The sequence below is a fragment of the Drosophila navojoa genome, chromosome 2 (genome assembly GCF_054131105.1).
Source record: "Drosophila navojoa isolate 15081-1374.11 chromosome 2, UAZ_NAV_1.0, whole genome shotgun sequence".
In the NCBI taxonomy this organism is placed as follows: domain Eukaryota; kingdom Metazoa; phylum Arthropoda; class Insecta; order Diptera; family Drosophilidae; genus Drosophila; species Drosophila navojoa.
This window is the reverse complement of record NC_142890.1, coordinates 32,314,073-32,335,606: the sequence shown is the minus strand read 5'-3', so window position 1 is coordinate 32,335,606 and position 21,534 is coordinate 32,314,073. Positions and strand designations below refer to the sequence as shown.

Here is a 21,534-nt window from a genome sequence, read left to right as displayed (position 1 = left end):
CACTCACATATGCAGGCGATTGCGCTTGGGTTGCGCTGCATGTTTGGCACTATAATGACAACTTATTTGTTGAATAATTTCATTTCTAGACGTACGATCGTAATGAAACTTTCAGAACGTAATCATAATGTTAAAATGTATGTGTATACCGAAGCACAAGTCTCTAGTATTTGAAATACGCCTTTTACAAAGATGAGGATGAAGGGCTTGATTTAGGGGTGGGGGACAAATTTTAACAAAAACCGAAATTGTATAAATTACATCTTAATATACATATTAAGTTTGGAAACTATAGCTTTAAAGATGTGGGAGATATAAATTTATAACTGGTATTCGATAAGGTTTTTTATCGATAAAAAAGTATCGGAATGAGTTATCGTTTTTTAGTGATAAACTCGATATGCGCGTGATATATACGGACATTTTAAAAAAAAGTTGAAGTCTCTAGCTCTTATATCTTCTGAAATCGACGCGTTCATACATACGGACGGACGGACGGACGGACGGACGGACGGACAGACAGACGGACAGGGCCAAATCGACTCAGCTTGTCGCCCTGATCAACAATATATGTATATACTTTGTGGGGTCTGCCACGCCTCCTTCTGCCTGTTACATACTTTTAACAAAACCATTATACCCTGATTTCCCATTTTCAATGGGTTCAGGGTATAAAAACTAAAGAGTGGCTGATGCCAAAGTCCAATGCCAGTGCATAACGCAGTCGTTTAGAAGATGTTATGTTTGTGTGAAATACTTTAACTGCAACAACGACCAATTGTCATTTATCAGCACTTTTGGGCGAAAGCAGTGTATCAATATACAAATTTAAATTAATCTACTTCTCTGACTACTAGTATCAAGATAAAATTATATGCACACATACATGCATAGTATATGTGCTTATTCTTTTTCTTTGTTTTAGGTGCTGTCTCTGCTTTGTCTATATGAAGCTGATCACCCGCTGGCCGAGTGATCATGACATCATTTCTGCAGACCATACAAATTCACTATTTTCCGAATATTCTGAAAGACGTATGCACATATATAAATACTGTTTAATCCACATACATATACACATAGAAAACAGTTTTGTTTTTATACTTATTCATGAAAGTGCAATGAGTATATTGGTTTGGTGCCCGTTTGTTCATATGAACGTATTTTTTTCGGTGCTATTAAAACTAGAGACTTAAAATTTGAAACCCATTTGACAAGTGTTGATCCACCTACTAGGGGCGTGGCAAATCGGAAAATGCGTTCTTCGATGTAGAATGTAGATCCGCGTCGACCACCCAAGATCAACAAGTAAGAAGGCTCTAATCGAGACTGCTCGACCTCGATACCCTGAAGCCTCCAGCTGATATTCTAATCATTCTGTATTTCTTTTATGGACACATAAATACACATGCATATACACGCACGCAAAAGCCCGCGCTCTGCTAACTGCGCAGTAAGCATTCTTGATCAGCACGAAGAGCTGAGTCGATATAGCCCTGTCCGTATGAACGCCGAGATCTCAGAAGATATAGGAGCTAGAGAGCTGAAATTTTCTATGTATACTCGTGTATATGATACGCAGTACGAGTTTATCATATTTATTTAAAGAGGGACTTATGCCTTAGAATGTACACACATTTTCACCATATGATTACGTTAGCAGAGCGCAGGCCTATGCGTGAGTGAGGATGCATATGTATGTATGTGTGTGTGCATAAAAGAAGTGCAGAATGATTAGAATATCAGCTTGGAGGGTTCAGGGTATCGAGGTCGAGCAGTCTCGACTAGAGTTTTCTTACTTGTTTGTTTTGATTATATTATCATCATATAAGATGTCTCTCATAACCGAAAAATGCTCGAGAGAAAATCCGTTATGTTTTATTTTCTATTCTTCTTTATTTTCACAAAGAATACCTGCACTTATTTTGCGTCATCAGATTAGCGCCCCCAAATGCAATTGTAGTTATCTTGCTTATTTTGGCGGTTACACTCATCAATTTTTCATGTGAAGTACTCAATATCTTTAAATCTATTTTTAGAATTGGTAAAAAAAAAAACATTTTTATCTTTATTTTATTTATTTATTTTTATTTGAAAAATCAAAGATTGACGCATACTTTGAATCTGGATTATGCTAGATAAAACTGCTGAAAAGACAGGAAAAAACAGAAACCCAACTGATCTTAAAAATATGGAAAAACTATTTCAGAAGCAAATAGATGAGCATTAGTTCGGGAAGCTTCGAAATTCCATGGATCGTCCACCAAGATTAAGAAAAAAAACGGTTAAGACGGTGTTAAGACGAGCTTATTAACGGTTCAAAGACTAATTAAGAAAGCTATAACATAAAGAGACTAAAATGAAAAAAAAAAAAAAAAAAAAAAAAAAAAACACCCATCAATATGCTGAGAAAAGAAATACGCATTACTTTTGCCTGATGACAAAAATTCAATTTGGAAGGAACTTATGGCTATGATTATTATTTCTATGACCTAGAATAATAACATTATTTGAAACAGTTGCCAAGCCTTGGCGGCGGGGCGGTGATGTGGTATTGGTGTACGAAGCAATGTCTTTTTTCAATTTTTGAACTTATGAATTTGAATTTATGAACGCACAGGACTATAACATCTCATGGAGTGGCCACCATACTCACCCGACCTTAACATCATTGAAAACATCTGGTTGGTCAGGAAAGTGAATGAATCCGGAAAGCAGTATGGTACAAAGACAGAGTTAATCGAAGGTATTGAACATGCTTGGTCAACCATATCCTTGAATTATATTGAGCAACTTTATAATTCCATTCCTAATCGAATTTTCGAAGTAATCTCAAACAAAGGCGGCACTACCAATATTACTTAAAAATAATAATAACTTAATATACAAGTGTTATTTTTGGTCAACTTAAATAATCTGATGACCAAATTTTTGTTACATTTTACAAAAAAAAAAAAAATTTATTAAAAAATATTCCCTATTTTTATACCCTGAACCCATTGAAAATGGGAAATCAGGGTATAATGGTTTTGTTGAAATGTATGTAACAGGCAGAAGGAGGCGTGGCAGACCCCACAAAGTATATATATTCTTGATCAGCACGACGATCTGAGTCGATTTGGCCCTGTCCGTCTGTCTGTCCGTCCGTCCGTCCGTCCGTCCGTCTGTTCGTATGTATGAACGCGTCGATCTCAGAAGATATAAGAGCTAGAGACTTCAACATTTTTTTAAATGTCCGTATATATCGTGCGCATATCGAGTTTATCACTAAAAAACGATAACTCATTCCGATATTTTTTTTATCGATAAAAACCCGTATCGAAAGTCAGTTAAAAAATTATATCTCCTACATCATTATAGAGTGTCCAAATTTTAAATATATATTAACACGTATTTTATACAATTTCGGTTTTTGTTAAAATTTACCCCCCGCCCCTATATCCACCCCCTCACCGTCATCTTTGTAGAAGTCGTATATCAAATACTAGAGACTTGAGTTTCGGTATACACATACATTTATACATCAGGATTACGTTCTAAAAGTTTCATTACGATCGTACGTCTAGAAATTAAATTATTCAACAAATAAGTTCTCCTAATATTGCCAACAATGCAGCGCAACCCAAGCGCAATAGGTTATAAATTTATATCTCCTACATTTTTCGAGCTATAGTCTCCAAATTTTAAAAATATATGCATTTTATACAATTTCGGTTTTTGTTATATTTTGGATACCGGCTCCAAATTCACCAGAATCCCCAGTGAAGGTCAGATGCTAGTATAGCTAATTGTGAATTATTTGATTATTTGACATGTTTTTTTTTAAATGCCAAATATTCAATAGAATATGTAGATCATATGCTGAAAGTTTCATTAAATTCGGTTTAGTCAATCGACGTTAAAAAATAACAAAATGTTTGGCCAATTAACAAACGCACGTGCTGCAGCAACAGCAGTTTTCCAATACGTGTGCACACATACATTCAAACATCTTTTAGCACATTCTTAGAATCACATCAGCAGTTAGTTTCGTTTAGTTCTGCTAGATGGCGTTGCATCAGTGAATCTATTTCAGTTTTGACATTGCAAATAAGAACAGAGGAGTGGCGTCATGGTAGGGGACGCGGCGCTTGATCGCGAGGTCTCTGGTTCAAGTCCTGCTGGGCGTATTGTAGTTTTCTTTTAATTGCTTCAAAATTTTTATATATTTGATTAAATTTCTCTTATATTTTTTCAAAAATCGAAATTGAAATTTTAACCATACTATATGTACGTTTTTATTAGTTTGGTTGTTCTTGCACATTCTTAAAGTCACATCAGCAGTTAGTTTGACTTAGATTTGGTAGATGGCGCTGTAGCAGTGAATCTATTTCAGTTTTGACATCGAAAATCAGGGTCAAGGTAATCAGCGTCAGGGTAGAAAGCGCGGCGCCCGATCGCTAGGTCTCGGGTTCAAACCCAGGGTGTGTTGTAGTTTTCTTTTAATTGCTTCAAAATTTGTATATATTTGATTAAATTTCTCTTATATTTTTTCAAAAATCGAAATTGAAATTTTAAACTTACTATATGTACGCTTTTATTAGTTTGGTTGTTCTGGCATATTCTTAGAGTCACATCAGCAGTTAGTTTGGCTAGATTTGCTAGATGGCGCTGCAGCACTGATTCTATTTAAAGTCTCGAGTTCAAATCTAGGGCGCGTCGCAGTTTTTTTTTTAATTACTTCAAAATTTTTATATATTTAATAAAATGAGTTTTCTATTTCATTTATATTTTTAAATACATCGGAATTTAAATTTTAACCATACTAAATGAGCGTTTTTCTTAGTTTGGTTCGGAGTAGTATCTAGTCGAGCACTCTCGACTAGAGCCTTCATACTTGTTATACCCTGAACCCATTGAAAATGGGAAATCAGGGTATAATGTTTTTGTGAAAAAGTATGTAACAGGCAGAAGGAATCATCGCAGACCCCATAAAGTATATATATTCTTGATCAGCACGACGAGCTGAGTCGATATAGCCCTGTCCGTCTGTCCGTCCGTCCGTCCGTCCGTCCGTATGAACGCCGAGATCTCAGAAGATATAAGAGCTAGACAGCTGAAATTTTTTGTGCATACTCGTGTATACCATACGCAGTACGAGTTTGCTTTATTTTTTCGATAACTAATCCGATAACGTTTTTATCGAGAATAATCGAAAAATTGATTTTGTTTTTTGAGCCTCATCGGAGTACTATTAGACATAGAGACTTCAGATTTACTGTGTATATATATATGATGAGTACAAACATTTTGTAATGATTTTGGATACCACGCCCCCTTCGCCCCCAATTTGTAAAAAACGTATTTCAAGTACTAGAGACTTGTGCTTTGGAATGTACACACATTTTGACCATATAATTACGCCCTGAAAATTTCCTTAAAGATCAGTATTTTACAAAACTAATTATTCACCAGTAAATTCTGCATACTATTGCCCACACTGCGCGCGCCCCCGCGCAGGGTCGCGCTTACTTGCGCAGTTACTAGTCGCTGCGCGGCGGGTGGATGCTATGGATGCATTGTGTGTGGAGGGGGGGGCGTGCATAACAATGGCAGATATAAGGATATCAGCGTGGAGGGTTCCAGGGTATCTCCTAGTCGACGTACGTCTTCGACTAGAGTGTTCTTACTTGTTTTATTTTTAAAGAGAAATACATGAAGTATTTACTTATAATTGTTTGAAAGGCATTTCTCAGGAATTCAATACGACGTCACGTTCACATCGTGTTTTGCCCCGCTTTTTTTATTTTTATTCTTACGTGCTCCTAAATTTTTTTTGTGTTCCATTAAAAATAGCAATATATCGTTAATGTGTCCAAAATATTTAAAAGTAAAATTAAATGCATAAAGCGATTTCACTCTAAGTGCTTTGAAAAGCAATTTCAAAACCCAGCTTTATTTATTACATATTTAAGTTTCCTAGGAGCGATAGGTATAATGATTTAATATAATTTATTTATGAAAAAGGTCAGGAAGACAAACCGTATCGTGTAACCATGCACGTTTCTCTGTTTGTCTGCCTTTGAACTCACATATTAAATTTGGTGAAGCTTGCTTCAAAGATGTTGGAGATATAAATAAAAAGCTTATTTTCTATAAAGTTTTTAATCGATAAAAAAATAAACTCGATATCCGCGCTATATAAATACTCGAAGTACTTGTTAACGTTGTCGGTCAAATCCTCTACGTATCTGCGCGCTTCTCTTCGTTCTAATTGTCTTTGATGGTTTCGTTCATCTCGTGCCTCTTGCAATTGTTATGCACGTAACAGCGCCATGCTCGCACGGACATCTACATTGCTTTGTTGCCTAACTTCATCTGATATTTGTACTCTGTTATCATGCATGCCTTTAGATTTGAATATTCAACGACTCAAATTAGCCTTTTGCGTTTTCGTGGCATTGTTGTCTGTCAATCAAACATAAATAAATCAAGTTGAAAAACTGTTTAATGATAAACAGTAATGTAATATTATATTCGATTGCTCATTTTTTGCCTTACCTAATAAACTAATAAACACGTATATTAATTAATCACGTTCGCGTATTAGTAAACTGTGCATGAATAATTGTTTAATTTGAGAGTATGACCGAAAACCGTCACTGTCATCAAGCTGGGTAAATTCTCAAAGACATTGTATATTGTCGATTTTGTTGTAATTTACCCTCACCTTTGTAAAAGGCGTATTTCAAATACTAGAGAATTTTGCTTTGGCACTTCAATTTTATAACAACGACCTGCAAGTTTCATAAGTATAGCTCATCAACAAGAAAAGTTATTAGCCGATTAAGTTGCCATAGTAAGCCCACACTGCCGCCAATGCGTGCTTATGCTTGCTTCATTATGTTTTTCCTGTGTGTAAGCAGAAAGACTCGAAGAATTATTGTAAAATACCAATTCCTCGAAGGGTTCAGGTAATTTCGTAATCGAGCAGTCTCGACTACAGCTTCCTTACTTGTTTTTATAGAAAATGTTAGACGTTGTTTTTACCATGAAGTTCTAAGTTCAAACTGAAACAATCGCTTTTAATGATCCCTCAATAATTGACTATATTAACTACTAGTATAAGATTTTAAACTAATTGAAGTTTCAGGGCTAAATCGACTCGGCTCGTCGCCCTGGTCAAGAATATATACACTTTGTGCGGTCTGCCACGCCTCCGTCTGCCAGTTACATACCTTTAACACAACCATTATACCCAGATTTCCCATTGTAAATGGGTTCAGTATATAAAAAACAGTATTACACAAAATTAAAAATTAAAATAAACTTGTTATTTAACTTAGACTGGAATGCTCACTAACTAAAGTTGAACAGAAGTGCAGTGCGCGAAGTTTCCTGTTCGCAGTTAACTACTGTAATTAGTTGAACTGTTGGGTAAAGACGGAGAACAATCGCTGCATACGAAAAGTGAAATAATTCATTACATAAGGTAAAAACAAAACGATGCTTAATAAACAAGCAAATTGAAAAACAAAGTGACATTACAAAATAAAAGGAACGGCACAACGTCACAAGTGATGTCGAATTGAGCATATCAATAAATAAAGCAGAAAGCAATCAAATTTACTCAAGGCACACAGCAGTGAAATTGAAATCAATTTAAAGGGTTGGCACTTATAGACCCGGAGATCTTGTACATACGGTACGGCTCTTATTCAGCACAGATGCATCACTGACGGAGGCTGTCAGGATTGTGTCCCGATGAAATGGCACCGTAAACATGTTGTTCACTTATTTGTCGATTTGTTGTCTTTATGGTTGCTCCTGCAGTTACGAAACTAACTATTGCCGAAAGTGAGGCAGAGCGCCGTTGCCACTTTGAAAATTTTCACTTATTTTTCACTTGTTATTTTTAAATAGCACACTATAAACTTTCGGTCTATGCCATTTTTAAACTGTATGTTTTCTATTTTCACTTCAACATTTCATTAAGTTCCTTTAATGAGTGAGTGCCAACGCAAACTCTATTTGAACCGTGAAAGAGTATTATGCAGTCGAAAGTGACTGACTGTTACAAAATTGAATACTTTAATAATCAGTTTTTTAATATATTTAATTTTATATATATATATATATATATTAGAATATAAAAAGAAACATATACTAAATTAAATAGAAAAATATAAGACAGATTTGTACTAAAAATTATTATTATTATTATTATTATTATTATTAATAGAAAGTCCACATTCAAAGTGTAAATCAATTTTAAATACAGCTCTTATGGGATTTGCTATTTTATAGCTAGCTTAAGAAAGGTGATCTAAAATAAATTGTTGTGGCTAATTTATATGATAAGAGCTCACATTATTGCATATATAGAAATATTGAACGAAACGGTTATTCCCATTATTATATATATATATGACGAAAATAATGCGAACTGAAAATATCTACCAGCATTGTGGCAACCATATCTGAATATATATACCTATCGACATATACACACACATATATATATTTAAATAGTTTGCTTAATTTGAAAATTTATCTTTTTGCGTTGCCCATTGACAGGCAACAAATTAGTATTTGGGACAAAACAGCTACAATCGATTCGCTTTTAGGGTTTTATGTAAGACCCGTTCATCGCGATGTACTAGGTGCATTTGTAGTATTATGGCGGCATGAGAATTTATAAAGGAAATATAGAAAGTAAGTGAATTAATGACAAATCACAAGATTTAAAAATAAATTTAATTAGTTCCTCCATTCTTGTACACTTTTTTATAATTATATAAATATTTATTTACTGATTATTACTGTTTTAGTATTCATTTTATTACCATTTATATTTTCACTTTTTCAATCACTATCATTATGCTTTTGCTTTAAGGCATTTCAAATAATAAATGAAATTAAGGAATTGACAAAAAATTTATATACTTATAAATATATATAAATGCTCAATTTTAACATATTTACGCATTTTTTTCTGTTTTAAATTTATATATATATATATATATATATATTTTTAGAATGTGATTTAACAATTGTGTGTCACGTTTTATCAACTGATTTATTTATATTTGTATTATTTTACTGCAAACATATTTGATTCTTCAAAATATTTTTATTCACATTTTATGCTTTATTACTTTTTATTAACGAGTAGTTGTTCTTCTTAATAGCTGTCGCCGTCGTGAGCTAAGCGCGCACCCGATTCGATTGTAGACAGACAACTGAAAAGCGGCAACAGATCCACAACCAGAAGTCTCCCAAGCCCATTGACCAACTGAGTTTTGCTGACATTCAGCAACAATAACTATTAGCATCAGGAAACTTGCGCATGCGAAATCGAAGCAACGATTTCTCAGTGAGTGCACACTGGAACCAGAGAAATTGAGAGTGTGGGAAAAGAGAGCCCAATTCAGAGAGGGAGAGATCAAGTTTGTGCATAAATGGCATAGTGCGAGCGGGCAACGAGGCGTATGTGTAATCACGTAAATTGTTCAGCAGTAAAACGTCAACAAATGACCTTGTTTAGGGACAAGACTTCATATTTTAAGTTCGTGTGAGGAAGAGAGGGAGGGCGAGAGTGTACGATAGCGATGAACGATAGAATAATAGACTCTTACGGATAGATATTTATAAAGCATTTATAATTATCTGACTAAGCATATACTTACTCATACATATGATAGGAGAACACAAACTATTGCATAAAAATGTATTTAATATAAAATATCGACAGACGTATATGATATTTTTATTTGTACACCCTGAACACATTCAAAATGAGAAATCATGGAAAAATAATAATTCAGTTGAAGTGATCTAAAGATGTAGCAGATATATGTAATTATACCCTGAACCTATTGAAAATGCGAAATCAGGGTATAATGGCTTTGTTGAAATTTGTGTAACAGGCAGAAGGAGGCGTGGCAGACCTTACAAAGTATATATTTTCTTTATCAGGGCGACGAGCTGAGTTGATTTTCGTTTTCAGAACATATAAGAGCTACAGACTTCAATTTCTTTTTTAAATATCCGTACAAATAGCGCGCATATCGAGTTTGTCGCTAAAAATCGATAACTTGTCCCGTTAGTTTGTTATCGATAAAAACCCTTATCGACAACTAGTTATAAAATTATATCTCCCATATCTTTAAGGCGAGATAGAGTCTGCAAATTTAAAATGTATATTAAGATGCACTTTATACAAATTCGATTATTGTTAAAATTTACCCCCCTCTTCTATAATAACCCATATAACCATATAACCCATATAACCCAAAAACCATATTTGTAAAAGGCGTATTTCAAATACTAGAGACTGGTGCTTTGGAATGTACATACATTCAAACATTATGTTTAAGTTCTGAAACAAGTATAATGTTTTTAATCTATTAAAAAAGAATGGGATGAGTACCGATTTTTGGAGATAAGCTCGATATCCAAGCTATGTATATATACGAATAGTACAAAAAATCAAAGCGCTAGCGCTTATATCTTCATACCACCCGACAGCCGGAGGACGGACAGACGGACACGGCCAAATCGACTCAGCTCGTCACCCTGTTCAAGAATATATGTATATACTTTATGGGGTCTGCCACGCTTCCTCCTGCCTGTTACATACATTTAACAAAACCATTATACCCCTTATACCCATTTTCAATGGGTTCACGGTATAAAAAGCTGACAGTGCTATAAAAGAAAATTCTATATTAGTGCATCTTGCTGTCCTGATGTTCTTGTGCGGATTTTTGTAATATAGAAGGACAAAATAACAATAGTGACAGTGGGAAGAAAAGCAATGTACAAGTCACAATGACTATTTACATTGATCTTAATAATAATTGATAATTTATCTGAAATAACAATAGAAAATAGCAAATTTTTCTGCAAGCACTAGCGTTTATTTTCGGTTAAGAAATGTGACAAATCGAATTAGTTGTAATGCCACTAAGTGTTGTAAACGAAGAAGAGATTTTTCTTTCAGCTGGCTCATTTAGAAATTGCTCCAATGCTCAAAAGTTTTTAATGTGTATTTTATAGTTATTTTAAATTGTTGTTCGAGCAGCATAGCTCACGTATATGCAAGCTCTTTCACATTGTTTGAACTAAGCATAAGGACTGGAATAAGAATGATTGGAATATATATATATATTTCATAGTCGAGCAGTCTCGGCAAGAAAACTCTTATTTGTTTTATACATATCTGTTTAAATTAAATTAATTTGGTAAAATAAATATTGATGTATATGACGATCTGACTAAAATTAAAAAAATAAGCTTTGTGATGTGGTAAAAGTTAAACCACAATTTCTATACTCATTCACGAAAGTGAAATGAATATACTGGTTTTGTGCACTGTCCGCCTTTTCCGCCCTTTTGTCCGTATGAACGTAATTCTTTTCGGCGCTATTGTAGCTATATACTTGAAATTTGGAGTACATACTCGTGATTATATCGGATTGATAAATTGTTAACATTTTCCCAATTCGTTCACTATGGGCGTGGCAAATCGGGAAATGCATTTTCTGATATACCAGAAATCATGTTAGTTGATGAGCTAGAAAGCTGATATTCGGAATGTAAATCCGCGTGGCAAATGCGATAAAACTGTATCTTCTTAAGCTGTAAGTCTAGAATGAAATGAAATTTCGCATGTAACCTAATGTTATATAGGTGAAAAAATTATATATCTACGTCTACTAGGGACATGGCAAATCCGACCTGAAGATAAAGTGATTTTTCAAATTCTGCTGTTTCTGAAGCCCTATTGATGCTAGAGACCTGGAATTTGGTAAATACAGCTGAGAAAAATAAAGTAGCAAACTTGCAGATGCAGAGTTTGAGAAGTTCTCCTGTTTTTTTGTATTCCAAAATATTCTCAAAAAAGACGAAAATATACCGAGAAAAATAATGGCACAACTAAACCCTTTTGAGTGAATACCGGCAATCGACATTTATAGTGCCCAAATTGCGACATTAATATGCGTGAGCCATATATGTATGTATTTATATATAGGAAGGAAACATTTTTATAGAATTAAAAAAAATATGAAAAGATAAAAAAAACAAGTAAGAAAGCTCTAGTCGAGACTGCTAACCTACAAGATCCCCTGAACCTTACAAGCAACTGATATTTCAATAACAATTAGCACACACACACACACACACACACACACACACACACACACACACACACACACACACACACACACACACACACACACACACACACACACACACACACACACACATCCCGGAGCTTGAACCATGGGTCAACCGCAAGCACGGCGAGGTAAACTACTACCTTACGCAGATCCTCTCGGGACATGGATGCTTTCGGAGCTATTTGAAGCGCTTTGGCCACGAGGAATCTGACGAGTGCCCCTGGTGCGAGCGAGGGCGCGTGGAAGACGCCAACCACATTCTTTTCAAATGTGGACGGTTCCTGGAGGAGAGGCGTCGTCTAGAAGAGGCAGTGGGCCGCTCCATCAGAGCGGACAACATTGTCAACACCATGCTGGAATCGGAGGAAGCTTGGGAACTAACAAGCACCTTCGCGGCCACAGTGATGATGGAGCTCCGCAGAGTCGAGCGAATGAGAAGTCGAGCTGTCCCAGGCTAAGGTAGCGCACAGTGCTTGCGAAGCAATGCTTTACGGCCGTCCCGCAAGCATCGCGCACTATCCTAGCCACCACGCAACTTGCTCCTGTATAATTATAAAATCTGTTAATAAACGAATATAAAAAAAAAAAAAAAAAAAAAATCACACACACACACACACACACACACACACACACACACACACACACACACGCACGCACGCATACAAACAAATACACGCGGACACACACGCATATAAACAAACAACACACGCACGGGCACATATACAGGCGATTGCGCTTGGGTATAAAGCATTGCAGTCTTGGCATATTATTTAAATGTATGTATATGCCGAAGCTCAAGTCTCTAGTATTTGAAATACGCCTTTTACAAAGATGAGGGTGAAGGGATTGATTTAGGGGTGGGGGGGGGGGTGTGTGGCAAATTTTAACAAAAACCGAAATTGTATAAAATACATCTTAATATATATGTATATTAAATTTGCAAACTATAGCTTTAAAGATGTGGGAGATATAATTTTATAACTGGTCTTCGATAAGGTTTTTTATCGATAAAAAAGTATCGGAATGAGTTATCGTTTTTTAGTGATAAACTCGATATGCGCGCGATATATACGGACATTTAATAAAAAAGTTGAAGACTCTAGCTCGTATATCTTCTGAGATCGACGCGTTCATACATACGGACAGACGGACGGACGGACGGACAGACAGACAGACGGACAGGGCCAAATCGACTCAGCTCGTCGCCCTGATCAAGAATATATATACTTTGTGGGGTCTGCCACGCCTCCTTCTGCCTGTTACATACATTTGAACAAAACCATTATACCATGATTTCCCATTTTCAATGGGTTCAGGGTATAAAAACAAGTAAGAAAGCTCTAGTCGAGACTGCGACTACGAGAGCCCCTGAACCCTACAAGCAACTGATTAGTCAATAATAATACCATTAATAAACACACACGCATACAAACATATATATATATATATATATATATATATATATATATATATATTATATATATATATATATATAGGCTCTAGTCGAGACTGCTTGACTACGAGACCAAGCAACTGATATACACACGCATACACACACTCACACACGCACGCACGCACACACGCACACACACACATACACTGCGCGTCATCAGGTTAGTGCCCCCCTTCACACTCATCTTCTTTTGCTTTTTTCTCTTTTCCTGTTGCACGCAACTTCGTAGTTTTTGTTTTGATTTTGTTGTCAACATATGAGATGTCTCTCATAATAAAATCAAGCGCGAGAGAAGAACCGTTATATTTTATTTTCTATTCTTCTTTATTTTCGCAAGGAATGCGTGCACTTATTTTGCGTCATCAGATTAGCGCCCCCAAATGCAATTTTAGTTATCTTGCTTATTTTGCCAAGTACAGTCACCAAATTTTTTGGGAAGCTCAAAGTATTCAATATCTTTAAATAAATGTACAGTATGGGTAAAAAAACAGTTTTATCTTTTGATGAAAAATCAAAGATTGAGGCATACTTTGATTCTGGATTATCCTTCCATAAAATTGCTGAAAAAACAGGAAGACACAGGAAAACAATTATCAATTTTCCTTAAAATAAGGAAAACTATGGAAAAACTATAAAGGCGGCAATAATCAAGTGATTTCACAAGCAGATAGAAGAGCAATAGTTCGGGAAGCTTCGAATTCCCATGACTTAACCACTAAGATTAGGGAAAAAACCGGTGTTAAGGCGAGCTTATGGTCTGGGGAGCAATATCTTACTACGGCACATACAAGCTTCAATTTTTGACATCGCGTATGAACGCACAGGACTATAACATCGTTTTAAAAACTGCTTTTCCACATTTCCAAAACATTTTTCAAAACATGCAGTGGACTTTCCAGCACGATATACATACATATACATATACATATTTTTTGTACATTTTACAAAAAAAAATTATTAAAAAATAATCCTTATTGTTACAGTAGCCATTCTTTTTGTATTTTAAAGAGAAATAAATGGAGTATAATATAAAAAAATTTCAAAGATGGAGCTCTGATGGTTTAGATTTTATTTAGCTTTGAGGTTGAGTGTAAAGGGGGGCGCTAACCTGATGACGCGCAGTGCATATACACCAACTAAGAAATTTATATGCGTGTGCCACTTATCTTCTTCTTCTATATATATAAAAGAGTTGTGAAAAGTTTTCCAGCACTTATAACTCGAGATCTGCTGGACCAATTTTCATGTTTTTTGATTTGTTAGATTTGTCTCTGCTACGAGTAGGATAGTAGATTTTAAAAATACTGAAAAAATTTGACGAATACTTGAAAAACGCGTTTTTTTCCTCTAAGGATTAAAATTTCCATTGATATTCAGTAGGCTTTTTAACAGTGACAGTTTTCGGTCCTGCTCTCATATTATACAATAGTATAGAAGTGAATAAACAAATGTAGTCAGTCAGTCTACGGCACAGCCTCAGGCGAACCTGACTATTCATAAAAACAGCACATTTGATAAAAAATAATACGCGTGCATACAGAAGCTAAATATCTCGAAAGTTCAGGTATTTGTTTGTCTCAAACATAAATTTGTGTAAATTATTTATATTTATATTTCTCGATTGTTTTATGTACTACTATTAATACAAATGCCGCGTCCTAGAAGATCTAATCTTTCCCCGCGGACCCATGATGCAATTAGGCAACGGAATATCGCGAGTCAATTTTCTGACGAAGAACGAGAAATCGCCCGAGAAAGGCGCCGCGTTAGTACCCAGCAAAAAAGGGCCTTAATTCGTGCTTCTCAAAGAGAGGCAGCCCGTTAAACGGCAATAAGAAATGGTTCAAGGATTTTATTATCTGACGATTTCCGACAAGCACTACCAGTAATTCCAAGATCTACTGCTGCCGACGAAATAAACACTTGCCTCAAAGCATCAAATCTGTGGCGATATGTAGCCATATGTAACTTAAACTGTGTTGGCAAACCATCTAACCTGAACAACATAGCTTTCAACAATTTTTTACCTAGAAATAATGGATAGGGCAGTGCGACGTTTGCCGGGCCAGCTAGTACATATATAAATAAGGTTAAAAAATGCTTATAATACGGAAGAGAACAATTTTTTTAAATCTAAAAAATATAAAGAAGTTAAAATAATATAAATTTACAATTCACAAAAAAGATTTTTCGCGGGATTTGAACTCGCACCTAATCCAAATAGCATGGCTGTCAAAATAACTCAATCGGCGGCGCTTCTGCCTACAGAACCACCGCGTTGCTTCCAACTACAGTGATTAAAACACATTATTCTTATGACGCCATATAGCCAAGAAAAGCCAAAGTAGGCTACGAATTCAAAAACAATGCAATGAAAATGAATGGGGGTAAATTACAACAAAAATCGAAATTATATAAAATACATAAAAGTCTACATTTAAAATTTGGAAGCTCTAGCTCTAAAGGTGTAGGAGATATATTAAGTAGCTAGCTTTCGATAAAGTTTTTAATCGATAATAAAATATCGGGAGTAGTTATCGATTTTTAGAGGAAAGCTCGATATGCGTGTGATATTCACGGAGGCGTGGCAGACCCCACAATGTATATATATTTTTGATCAGGGCGACGAGCTGAGTCGATTTGGCCCTGTCCGTATGCTTAAACGCGTCGATCTTAGAAGATATAAGCAGCACTATTAAAACATAGTTTAAATAGCAATGACCTCGTGCAATTAGCAAGTCAACGCCGTGTCCTATGAGTCAACAACAATAAAAGGCTATTAACGACAAAAAAAATAACCGATGCGAATTACTCGCCTGTTGTCAGATAGCACGCACTGCAGACCCAGCCCCATTTCCATGAACGTTCATAAAGATATATTTTTTATTTAGAGGATAGAGATAATATTAAGTTAAGACTTAGGTGTAAGCGAAGCACTGTCTTTTATACAAATATAAAATCACAAATTCATGTTACGCACCACATATCGCGTTTTACGTGTTATGACCTACCTGCATATCAGCCAACTATCTTGTATCACTAATAATAACATACATTTTTCGAAGTTTTCGTTCGTTTTTCTAAACGAAATACTCAGCTGGGATGCACACAAGAAATTATTATATAGGATACCGTTGCTCAATTTTAAGTGGCACTTGAATAAACATCAGTGCACTTGTGTGCGTGGGAAAATGTACCCTTCCAGGGACTGGAAGTTCTAAGACTCTCTGTTAGGTATATAAGAGCTAGGACTTTAAACAATAAAGTTAGTTAAAATCAATCTTGCATTCGTCAATTATGACGTTGTTTTATTTTACCCTTTCACATAAATATAAATCAACTTTTACCGACAACATGGAAACCATAGCTATTTATATTTTAAAGCTGTTTATATTACTGTCACTTGCAAAATGTTAGAATTTATAATATAATATAATAAATGTAACATCAGCAAAAGCATAAACAAGATTTGAAAAAGTTTGTTTACGAGGCCTGAAAAACTACAGTAAGGCAAAAATATTTAAATAACATCACCCGTTCTTTCTCAGTTTCTTAAACATTTTCATGACACTCCATATCGTAAAAATTAACATATGTGGAGGAGAAGGGAAACCCACCCAATGACAATAGCTAGAAAGGAAATTGAGTCGAGAACCTTACCTCATCAATAGTATCGCATTCGAATAGATAGATGTGAAGCAGCGGGTCCTTCGGGTCCTTTAATAAGTAGACGAGCCCGGTGATGGGTCCCTGGAATTCCATAAAGTTTTGCAGCTCTGCATCTGCCGCTTGCAGCAGCTGCTGCTGTTGCTGTTGCTGCAGCTGATAAGTGGCCGCAGTGCTGGACGATAGTGAGCCATACGAAGTTGACGTGGTTAACGATGTACGCGAACTATTTGCGACCGATGAGCCAGCAGCAACAGCCAACATGCTACCTGCTGAAGCCCCACAGTTGGCAGCAGGAATAGTATTTAATTTCAACTGAACGAAACCATTTCCGATGTTTTTCACCGGCTTGTGAACTATGCGGCACATGCCAACGACATGCTTTAGTGGATGACTAAATTGTAGCTCAAAGTCCGAGTTGTACGATTCCAGTATGCCATTCTCAATGCCAACTGACAGCTGCAAGGAAATTATTTTAAGTATTATATTTTATTATAGACAGCTACCAGTATTATTATTGCCAACATTTGCTAAAGAAGGTTAAAATAGTCTAATTGAGAGGGCTCAAATATTATTTATTGAACATTAGAGGTCTGTCAAATCTTTACTATAACATGCATATCTAACCAAGAGTAGGACTGAAAACAAAGTAAACTTTATCTTTACTAAATTGTAATATTCAAGATTAGATTTAGATTCAATAAACTCATAAATATTTCATAAGAAATGCACTTAAAACTTGAAAGTGAATTTTTAATGAAATATGTTTCCAAAAAATATTATTACATTTTTAACTGAAGCCGTCACTCGATGAAAGACAAAAATTATTTATGGCAGCGACAATTTATATAGAGAACAGTAACTGCTTCCCATAGCAATGGCGGCACTTCCACTAGAAGAAGCACATTAACAGTATCGAATTCCTTTAATCAGTTTACTTGCATGCTCAAGCAGAAAAGCTGATTCTGCGCAATAGGGAAAGTCAAGACAAGCGAGAAAGTCGACAACATGGTATGTATGGTGTTCTCGTCGTCATCAAAATCAACATACACCGCAATTGTCCATTATATTTTTGTTATTGTCGGCTTCTGCTTTTCGTACTCTGAAGTCAGAGCAAATGGGAGTACAGGGTTTAAGGGTTTAGTCAAAATATATGTAACAGGCAGAAGGAGGCGTGCTAAAATTGTCCGAAGCTACATATGAGTTTGCTTCATTTTTGTCGACAACAATCGATCATTTTATTTAAATTTTGCTAAGCCGACTGGGCAGTTAACAAGGCGCGTGCCTATGTGTGCGTGAATTAGGTTGGTGCTTGGTGGGCTTTGAGAATCTCCTAGTCGAACAGTCTCGACTAGATTAATTTGACTTATTCATATTTTAATATTTTCGCCATGCACCGTTTTAACTTTGTTTTTATACCATCAGATGACTTGTTGGCTAAGATGAACCGGACGAAGAGAATCCGTTGAATGATTGGAAAGGATTTTTTATACCCCATTGAAAATGGGAAATCAGGATATACTGGAAATCTATGTAAAAGGCAGAAGGAGGCGTGGCAGATCCCACATAGTATATATATTTTTGATCAGGGCGAGGAGCTGAGTCGATTTAGCCAAGGGTTAGTTAGTTACAAGGGCTAGAGTCTTCAATTCATAGCGCACGCATATCGAGTTTATCGCCAAAAATCGATAACTCATTCCGTTATTTTTTATCGATAAAATTATATCTCCTACATCTTAAAGGCTAGAGTCTCCAAATTTAAAATGTATATAATGATGCATTTTATACAATATCGGTTTTTGTCAAAATTTACACCGCACCACTATATCCACCCCTAACCCACACCTTTGAAAAAGCCGGATTTCAAATACTAGAGACTTGTGCTTTGCCCTGAAAGTTTCATTAAAATTGTACCTCTAGAAATTGAATTATTCAACCAATAAATTCTCATAATATTACCAAAAATGCAGCGCAGCTCAAGTGCAGTCGCTGCTTACTGCGCATTTAGCAGAGCGCGTTCTTATACGTGCATGCGGATGCATGTATATGTACATAATGTGTATGTGCGCATAAAAGAAGTACAGAATGATTAGAATATCCGTCTTACTGGTTTTATCTACTTTAGATATTTTAAAGATTCATGACATCTGTATAAAAATTAAATTAGTATCCACAATTTTAGAGCTTTCACCATAGGAAAAAAGCCCGAAATTTTGGCATCAAATTTAAAAACAGAGAAGGTTGAATATTTACATACACCGAAAACAGACTAGGTTAGAATTTCGGATTTATTTTACGATTAGACCACGCCCTCTCACCGCCCACTTGTTACTTATGAATTAAATCATGAATGCTTTAGACATAATTTGTACTAATATTTCACATAAAGTTTAAACTACATAATTTCAGATAAAAATTATTAAATTAAGTCATATTATAATACAAAAATGTAAAAGTGTATGACAAACCAGTTAAATTAAGTTAAATTAAATTAATAATTAAATTAAGTCATATTATAATACAAAAATGTAAAAGTGTATGACAAACCAGTTTATACCCTGTACAATTATTTAAAAAAAATAAGAAAAAACTATTTTTTTTTTTTTTTTCAATTTAACCTATAACATATTTAGAAAATTAATCATAAACATCAATTAACATTTTTATTTGGATTTACTTTCATCCATGTTGAATTTTTAAACAATAATTTAAATAAGGCAATGTATGTCACACGACGGCCATTGGAGTTCGTACAACACCTCACCTCAATAAAAATTCCATATGTTAACACGAACTGTACCTATTCACTGCAAATGCAGCGCGATCTAGTCCGAACTCTAACCGAAACTCAATGCCATGATGTAAAGAATGTGCTACGCCAACTTTGGCATGTATGATTGGTGCACTACGAACTATAGGAAAAACTGCCCTGTTATGCAGCACGTGCGTTTTAATGGCCAAAATTTTATACCCTGAACCCATTGAAAATGGGAAATCAGGGTATAATGGTTTGTTAAAAGTATGTAACAGGCAGAAGGAGGCGTGGCAGAACCCCCACAAAGTATATATATTCTTGATCAGGACGACAAGCTGAGTCGATTTGGCCCTGTCCGTCTGTCTGTCCGTCCGTCCGTCCGTCCTTCCGTCCCTCCGTCCGTCCGTCCGTCCGTCCGTCCGTATGTATGAACGCGTCGATTTCAGAAGATATAAGAGCTAGAGACTTCAACTTTTTTTTAAAATGTCCCGTATATATCACGCGCAGATCGAGTTTATAACTAAAAAACGATAACTCATTCCGATATTTTTTTATCGATAAAAAACCTTATCGAAGATCACTTAAATAATTATATCTCCTACATCTTTCAAGCTAGAGTCTCCAAATTTAAAATGTATATTAAGATGAATTTTATACAATTTCGGTTTTTGTTAAAATTTACCCCCCACACCTAAATCCACCCCCTCACCCTCATCTTTGTAAAAGTCGTATATCAAATACTAGAGACTTGAGCTTCGGTATACACATACATTTTAACATTATGATTACGTTCTGAAAGTTTCATTACGATCGTACGTCTAGAAATTAAATTATTAAATAAGTTTTCATTATATTGCCAACACTGCAGCGCAACCCAAGCGCAATCGCCTGAATATGAGAGTGTGTGTGTGTATGCGTGTGTTTGTTTGTATGCGTGTGTGTGTGCGTGTATTTGTATGTATGCGTGTGTGTGTGTGTGTGTGCGTGTGTGTTTGCTAATTATTTTTGAAATATCAGTTGCTTGTAGGGTTCAGGGGATCTCGTAGTCGAGCAGTCTCGACTAGAGCTTTCTTACTTGTTTAACGTCGATTGACTAAACCGAATTTAATGAAACTTTCAGCACATGATCTACATATTCTATGAAATAATTGACAAATTTGAAAAAATTAAAAATCATTCACAATTAGATACAGTGGCATCTGCCTTAATTGATGTTTTTAATCGATATTAAATATCGGGAATGGCTATCGATTTTTAAAGCAAAACTCGACATCCGCGCTGTATATACGGTCATTTAAAAAAAATCAAATCTCTAGCTCTTATATCTTCTAAAATCGACGCGTTGAAATATACGGACAGACAGACAGACGGACAGGGCTAAATCGACTCAGCTCGTCGCCCTGATCAAGAATATATATACTTTGTGGGGTCTGCCATGCCTCCTTCTGCTTGTTTACATACATTTTAGCACAACCATTATACCCTGATTTCCCATT

The 21,534-nt window shown here is 35.5% G+C and overlaps 1 protein-coding gene and 1 long non-coding RNA gene across 7 annotated transcripts in view; one reads left to right on the top strand and one right to left on the bottom strand.

Annotated features, from left to right (window-relative positions):
• The window catches only part of plx (PTB_TBC1D1_like and TBC domain-containing protein plx), a 35,319-nt gene that overhangs the window by 8,443 nt on the left and 5,342 nt on the right, over positions 1 to 21,534 (bottom strand). For 3 of the 6 annotated variants that reach the window (XM_089261023.1, XM_089261030.1, XM_089261034.1), the window contains exon 2: positions 17,278 to 17,742. In XM_089261023.1, the coding sequence (XP_089117149.1) occupies positions 17,278 to 17,742 (465 nt within the window). Of the gene's footprint in view, positions 1 to 7,683; positions 7,866 to 9,137; positions 9,279 to 17,277; positions 17,743 to 21,534 lie in introns of those variants that run through there. The other 3 variants (XM_089261039.1, XM_089261047.1, XM_089261043.1) reach the window with 2 other exon arrangements.
• LOC149092475 (uncharacterized) lies at positions 15,004 to 15,783 on the top strand. The gene is made up of 2 exons (XR_016196981.1): positions 15,004 to 15,045; positions 15,182 to 15,783. It is a non-coding gene; the product is annotated as an uncharacterized LOC149092475 (long non-coding RNA).